Here is an 8,334-nt window from a genome sequence, read left to right on the forward strand (position 1 = left end):
AATCATCATTGAATAACAAATTAGTAAACAACATAAGAAGCAGGTATTTTTAATACCTCGATATTGGTGTTGTTGGCCCAACACTATCAGTAAATTAAAAAGAAAAAATAAAGGAGTTTTATAAATAATATCAAGTAGTTATTTAGCTATTTATGTTTAAATAAAAAAATGTTTTTTTTTATTGTTTATTTAATGTAACATGATTAAACTTCTTCTGGTTTGTTGAAGACAAGTGTGAAGCCACATTTGCCACAGTAGTGACGATCTTCCATGGCAGCCATGAAGACACCGGCACCACATTGTTCTGATGGGCATTCACGACGAAGACGATGGATCTTTCCATTTTCATCAACCTATAAAAATAAATAATATATTTAATTAACAAATCAATAGTAAATAATAAATTTATTATTATTAAATAAAAAACAAACAAACATACCTTGTAGAATTTAAGAACAGCAAGCTTGACCTTCTTTTTCTTGTGCTTGATTTTTTTTGGTGTTGAGTAATTCTTCTTCTTACGTTTCTTGGCACCACCACGAAGTCTCAATACCAAATGAAGTGTTGATTCTTTTTGGATATTATAATCAGACAATGTACGTCCATCTTCCAATTGTTTACCAGCAAATATCAATCTTTGTTGATCTGGTGGAATTCCCTCTTTATCTTGGATCTTGGCTTTGACATTTTCAATTGAGTCAGAAGCTTCAACCTCAAGAGTGATGGTCTTGCCAGTGAGTGTCTTCACGAAGATCTGCATCCTGGATTATTGGTATTCCTGAAAAAGATAAAAACAATCAATTAACAAATGTCATCATCAACAATATAAATCAATGTTTTTTTGTTTGTCAAGGATCAATTTAAAAGTTGTATAAATAATATTGTATTAATTTAACATTAACGTTAATATTAATTAAATGCATTTCAGTATTTCTAATTATTTATTTGTTTTTTTTTTAATTTGTTAATAATTTAATAATTGTTTATAATCTAGAGAAGAACAACAGTTGTTGTACTGGATGTGCAACAGGTGTTTTTCTAAACCTTTGATGCTTTTTCTGTATTATAGATGATTTTCTTTTTTCTAATTGTTGCTTTATCAACACATACATTTCGTGGTAGAACTGCTCTAATGCGGACATGTGTTCCACGAGCCTCTCGCTTAGATTTTCTTCCTCTACAATCTGGTCTACATCCATAGAGTTTTCTATGTCTCTCAATGTATACATTTTTAATTATTTTCTAATTCACAAAAGTATAATTAATTTTTTTATTCTCTTCCCCATAAACTGCAAATAAAATAAAATAATTATTATAAAAATTATGTACTCAAATTTTTTATATTCATTTTGTAGTTTCAAGAGAATCTCAACAATTATTTCACTTACCTTGTTTAACAATTGCTTCCTCGATTCTTCGAAACTTTATTATTTAATTTTAAAACACACACAGTTTTTATAAAATTATTAAAACAAAAGTTTAATACTCAAAATACCGAAAAATAACCTCAAAATTTAACAACGTGTCGTCCACGTTTTTTTAATCAAAAACCGTATAATAAATATTATAATTAACAAATCATATCAATATAAATAAAATAAAATTTTCTATTGTTTCTAAATTATATAAATATTAATAAATATAAATAAAAATAATTTTTATTTATAAAATACATACCTGTGATACCAATGGATGATTTTTATAGAAAAAAAAAAAAATTAAACAATCTTCGATTGTAATCGCATGCAATCGGCCGATGGGTGGGGGGGAGGAGAAGGAGCAGCCGTGAGAGGGAATTACTTTTGAATTCTGTTAAATCCACCATTTGTTTTTCTTGATCTACGTAGTAGTATTTCAAACTTAATTTGAAATTTTCCAATTTAATTAATATATTTTTATTAATTAGAGGATAATAGACGGTTTTTCCATCAACAATTATATTTAACTAATAAATTTAATTGAAAAATTGATCATCAGTTGACTAATGTTTCAATAATTTTCAAGTAAATGTTAAACAATGTTAAATAATCTTCAATTTGTTAACTATATGTAAAATTTTTAATTATTAATTAACAATAACCGTGAATTAAAAAAAAAAACAACTCTAATAAGTATAACTATAAAAATTACAAACTATTTTCCAATAAAAACCTCAAAAAGAGTATTAAACACCAGAAAAAACTAGATTTTCTAGTAACTTATGGACAAAATCTAGTTATTTTTTATAATAAACGTTAAAAAACACAGTAATTTACAAATTTTTTTACGTAATTTACAAAATGCCCATCTCTGATTACCACTAAATATATCAAATAAGTATTTTGAAAAACGATAAATTGGCGGCAGCACTGTGAAAAAGTGAAAAGGGTGCGGTGTTGGCGATTGCCATCAATTGCCATACTCGGCTAAACGTGACCGAAGACAGCTAAAAAAATGATCGCTCAAGTGTGTGTCACATAAAATAATTTACATTACTACTCATATTTATTTTGACAGTAAATTATACATATTTAATTAAATATGTTAATAATTAATAAATTAACAAATTAAATATGTATAAATAATTGACTATTAATATTTAATAATCATCAATAAAAAAAAATAATAATTTATATTTGCGGTGTTAAACAGGTTCCTCGCATGTGTCACTTTTTTAACTGTATAAAACACATTGTGGATATTAACAGTGTTAAATAAATATAAATAATAATAACATATATTTTTTTAATTATTTATAAAGTTATATATTTTATTTATCAATTATATTTTTTATATAATAATATATATAATAAATAAACAAATATTTATTAAAAAACAAAAATATATACATTAAAGTGATCAAGTATTTGTGCGTAATAAGTGAATATTGTAATTGTCAGTTGGTTAAAAAGATAATATACAAATGTACATTAGTAATTTTTAATTTTGGTGGTGATTTTTATAATAAATTTTCTGTGTGTGATGCCTGGGAGTCGATCTAGTACGGACCCAGAACATAAATCACCGCGGGAAAGTGGTGAAGACTCAGAAGATGAGAGTGAGATCCTGGAGGAGAGTCCCTGCGGGAGGTGGCTAAAAAGACGTGAAGAAGTAATTTAATTATGTTTTAAAAAATTACAAATTATTGTCAATTGATTATCATTTTTATTTCATCTATTATTATTATATTTTTTCGATGATTTCATCTTTTTTTTTTGATCAATATCAACTAGTTTCTCTATCTATTTATCTTTCTTCTCTGTTCTGACTCATTTTCTCTCTTTATCTGTCTGTATGTCTCTTTCTCTCTTTTTTTTTTTATTTTATCATTAATTTTATGGCTAATTTGTTAACTGTACTATTTTATTTTTAAAAGTTACATCGAAATTTTAATTGACATTTGACGTTTGTTTGTTGTTTATTTTGTTGACAAAAGATAAATATTGTTTACAGTTGAATTTTTGTCTGACGTAAATTTAACATATGCATTTCCAAAAATATCATTTACATCATTTTATTTTTGATAGTTTTAATAACTATTATTATATTTTTATTGACAAATATATTCAACAACCAGGAAGTAATTTGTTTTGTTTTATTTTGATTTTTTTTTTTCATTTGGAATTTAATTTAAAAAAAAAACAGTTGAGTTATATTTTTATCAACAATATAATTATTATTTTAGATAAAATCAATAATTTAAAAAATATATATAAATATTTAAATATACAAGCTACAATTAATTGCCAAAAAAAAAAGAACAAAATTTAAATTTCTTTTTTTGGCATGTTTAATATTTTTGACGTTGATTAAATGTTTAACATATTTTTAAAAACTAAAAATAATATTTTTCTTAAATTTAACTATTTTAAAATGTATTATTTTAAATTTTCTATTTACAAATTAACATGTATTATTTTTTTTTTTGTCATTAGGTTTATGTAGGCTCTAAATCAACTCAGATGGCTGATGGTACAAATTTCGGAGCAAGTGGAAAAGGAAGTGAGAACGAGGTCTCTGAAATGGAGGTATATTAACAATAATAATTAACAAATAATAAACAATTATTAGTTTAAAAAAATATAAATTTTAATACGTAGTTAATGTTATTTGAACTTGAATAAAACGACCTGACAATTATTGATTATTATTTTATTTTATTTTTTTTTTTCAAACATGCATTATTTTAATGAATATAAATTTTTGTAATAATTTAAATGACATCGTGATATGTCTCTATCTTCCTGTATTCTATTTTTTTCAATTTTATTTTCCCCTTCTTATTTTTTTTTATTGTTAAATTCTTGGCAAGGCCACATCCATGTAATGACAAACATACATAAAAATATTGTAGAAATTGCGTTTTAAAAATTTACTATTTTTCGATTTCCAAACTGACTAAACAATTTGATTGATTTTGTTTTTATTTAATACAAATATCAACATGTTTATTAATGAATGTTTATTAAGATTTAATGATAAATATTTTTTATAAATTAATTATGATAATTTTTAGATTGGACAACGTGATGTTCCTGGAATTGATTGTGCTTATCTTGCAATGGATACCGAAGAGGGTGTTGAAGTTGTATGGAATGAAGTACAATTTTCTGAGAGAAAAAATTTTAAAGCACAAGAAGAAAAAATTCAACTTGTATTTGAAAATTTAACTCAACTTGATCATCCAAATATTGTTAAATTTCATAGATACTGGACTGATACTCATAATGACAAACCACGTGTAAGAATTATTAATTTTAAATACACTTTATACAAATAATATAAATTATAATATAAAAATTAATTTTTATTTAATTAACAGGTTATATTTATAACAGAATTTATGTCATCTGGATCATTAAAACAATTTTTAAAACGCACAAAACGTAATGTTAAAAAATTACCATTACAAGCATGGAAAAGATGGTGTAGACAAATTCTTTCTGCATTAAGGTAGAGCAATTAATTAAATAATATATATTTAATTTATAATTTATAAATTATATTTATTATTTTAGCTATTTGCATTCCTGTTCACCTCCAATTGTTCATGGTAATCTTACCTGTGACACGATATTCATTCAGCACAATGGACTTGTTAAAATTGGCTCAGGTTTGTCATTAAAAAAAAACAAATAATTAAATAATTAAATAATCAATTGTTTTAATAAAAAATATAAAACTTTTATTTATAATTAACGTAGTCCAACAACAAGTACAATTAGTCATTAAAAAATTAGACTAAAAAATCAATGTGAATGTCCTCCTACATATTTCAAAAATAAATTATATAAATAGTTAAATTTTATTTTTATTTTACAGTTGCACCCGATGCTATTCATCATCATGTTAAAACTTTTCGAACAAATGTTAAAAATATGCATTTTGTTGCACCTGAATGTGGAAGTACGTAAAAATATAATTGCAATTAATTGTATAATATATATTTTAAATTTAAATAATTAAAAATTTAATTGTGTTCTAATTTAAGTATTTTTATTTATAATTATATATAAGTATGTGTTGTATATATATATAAAAGAGTATCATCTTTTTTTAGATTCTCTTACACCTGCAATTGATATTTATTCATTTGGTATGTGTGCCCTCGAGATGGCTGCATTAGAAATACAAGGAAATGGTGATAGTGGTACAATGGTTACTGAAGATAATATTAATAAAACAATTGAATCATTAGAAGATATACAAGAAAAAGATTTTATAAGAAAATGTCTTGATAGTGATCCATTAAGTAGACCAACAGCAAGAGAATTATTATTTCATCCAGTATTGTTTGAGGTTCATTCACTTAAATTACTTGCGGCACATGCGCTAGTTAATTCTGCCAGTGAGTTTTTAAAATATTTAAATGTTAAAATTTCATTTTTCTATTATCATTGTTAAATTAATTTAATTATTTAGCAAATATATCAGAAACAATTACGGATGAAGTGCTACAGAGGTTATACGAACCAGATACAATTGTTGCTGAAATAAGGTATCAAGGTCAGCCATCACATCAAATACGTCTAAGTGATATTCCAGTTACGGAAAAATTGGAAAAATTTGTTGAAGATGTCAAGTAGGTTTTTTTATTATTGTCTTATATAATTTTTAATTATGATGTATTAATTATTATAATTTATTTTAGATATGGAATTCATCCATTGACAGCGTATATGGCTAAACTACCACCACCAGTACGTCCAAGAGCAATATCACCTGAAGTTACTGAATCAGTTAAATCTGTAACACCAGAACCAGTTGATGTTGAATCACGTAGAGTTGTTAATATGATGTGTAATGTTAAACCTAGAGATGAAAGTTGTGAATTATTGGTAAGTTTATAATATTAAAATATAATTATAATATATAATATTATTTATATATTTTTAGATGACAATATTATTACGAATGGACGATAAAATGAATAGACAATTAACATGTCCAGTAAGTCGAACAGACTCGCCAATGCTTCTCGCACAAGAACTTGTACATTTTGGATTTATCAATGAGGTAATAATTAATTGATTTATTATTCTATTTCTTTACTTTTTTCTCGTTGATAAAAAAAAAAAAAAAAAAGAAACAATACAACGAATAAACAAAAGAAAAAAACAAAACAAAACCATAAAACAATAGTCTAGAAATTTGATTAATTTATTTAGGATGATCGTGATAGAATAGGAAATTTAATTGAAGAAGCATTAAGAAGTTGCTTCAATAAACAAATGATGGTACCTGGTTTGGTATCATTAAATAATCTACAAAGTCAAACAACTTTATTATTACCTGGACCAGAATTTCCATCAATTGAAGATGTTGGAAAATCTGTTATAAATACAACGCATAATGATAATATTATTAATATTAATCAAATGCAAAAAATAACTGGTCTTAATAATTCATCAATTAATAAATTATGCACAAATTTAAATGACAATGATACACAAAAAATTAATGAAAGTGGTAGTTAACCAATCATGATATTCATGTGCCACATTGCACCCTCGATGGCTATGTATTTTTATATTTAAGTTAAATTAAAAAATGAAAACAAATAATTAAATAACAAGATAACATAATGAAAATAGTGCCGTGGCTATTATAAATTTATGATATTGTTTTTTTATTTTATTTTATTTTTTTTTTACAATTATGATTATTTGCCTAAGTCAATGACAAATTAATCTTAAATTATTTGGCTATTTTAAATATTGTTATTTTTGTTTTTACTGTTAATATTGATATAAATTATTAAATCAATTTGTACTGGTATATTTATTTGAATAATAATTTTAAATAATAATATTTATTCTGATAATAAACAGAGGTATATATAGTTTAATATTTTTTTAACAGAAAAAAAAATTAAAATAGGAACATTTAATAACAAAAAAAAGAAAAAAAAAACATTGTATATTGTTGCATGACTGCTGCTGGTTGCATTTATTTTTTGGCACATATATAAATTGATAAATTGTTCACTTATTTTCTGTATAAAATTACTTTATAATAACACAGATTAAATTCAAAGTCTTAAATTTAAATGATGATTTTATTGTTACTATTATCATTTCAAAAACAAAATCAATTTAGAGCTGCTTTTTTTTTTTTGTATGTTCATTAAATGTTTGTAATGAATTTTGCAACGATTATTAAAATTCTTCCGAATACACTGTCATATATTTTGTGGCACATAAAAATAAAATTGATAATTATTCTAAAAAATATTAATAACAAAGTGAGCCACGGCCCTGTACTTGGGTATTATTGATGTGATTAAATCAAGATTTTTAAATCTCAATGAAATTAGCTGAAATCTTTGTAAATAATTTATATTTTTAAGAAAGTCTTGTTGAGACAGGAAAACACTAGTCATATAGGTATATTCGAGTACTAACGAAAATCAGAAAAAAATAAATAATACAATAATTATAATCAGAGAAAAACTAACATCTTGTCATAAATTTTTTTTTTTTTTGCATTTAATTGTAAATTAAAAACAAAAAAAAATTATTTAAAAAAACAACTGAGTTTAAATTTAATACCTCGATTGAATAATAAATAATTCAATAATTTAAATAAAAAAAAAATGTAAAAGTAAAAAAAATAAAAATACTGAACAATTGATTAATTTAAAAAAATAAATTTTCAACAATAAATTGTAATTAAATTATGACAATGTATAACTTTATATAATATTTTTTAAAAAAATTTAACTAAAAAATTTACAACTGAATTTGCGATAGTTACAAAGAATAACTATATATAAAAAAAAAAAAAAGACCTAAACTCAAATATTTAATTTTTATAATAATAAATTTAAAATTATTATTATTATTATTTTTTTAT

The 8,334-nt window shown here is 23.4% G+C and overlaps 2 protein-coding genes across 2 annotated transcripts; one reads left to right on the forward strand and one right to left on the reverse strand.

Moving 5' to 3' along the window:
• Positions 1–149: 149 nt before the first annotated feature.
• Positions 150–1,761, reverse strand: LOC122855194 (ubiquitin-40S ribosomal protein S27a-like). The gene is made up of 3 exons (XM_044156381.1): positions 1,678–1,761; positions 440–778; positions 150–353 (listed from the first exon to the last, which is right to left on the reverse strand). The coding sequence occupies exons 2-3, from the start codon at positions 758–760 to the stop codon at positions 204–206; spliced, it is 471 nt and encodes a 156-aa protein (XP_044012316.1). The 5' UTR covers positions 761–778; positions 1,678–1,761; the 3' UTR covers positions 150–203.
• A 631-nt stretch (positions 1,762–2,392) lies between these two features.
• On the forward strand, positions 2,393–7,930 carry LOC122855195 (nuclear receptor-binding protein homolog). Its single transcript, XM_044156382.1, has 11 exons — positions 2,393–3,090; positions 3,915–4,007; positions 4,496–4,720; positions 4,802–4,932; positions 4,998–5,092; positions 5,302–5,385; positions 5,540–5,827; positions 5,902–6,061; positions 6,131–6,317; positions 6,376–6,495; positions 6,648–7,930. The coding sequence occupies exons 1-11, from the start codon at positions 2,962–2,964 to the stop codon at positions 6,954–6,956; spliced, it is 1,821 nt and encodes a 606-aa protein (XP_044012317.1). The 5' UTR covers positions 2,393–2,961; the 3' UTR covers positions 6,957–7,930.
• Positions 7,931–8,334: the final 404 nt, after the last annotated feature.

This window comes from Aphidius gifuensis, linkage group LG4 (genome assembly GCF_014905175.1).
Source record: "Aphidius gifuensis isolate YNYX2018 linkage group LG4, ASM1490517v1, whole genome shotgun sequence".
Lineage (NCBI taxonomy): Eukaryota > Metazoa > Arthropoda > Insecta > Hymenoptera > Braconidae > Aphidius > Aphidius gifuensis.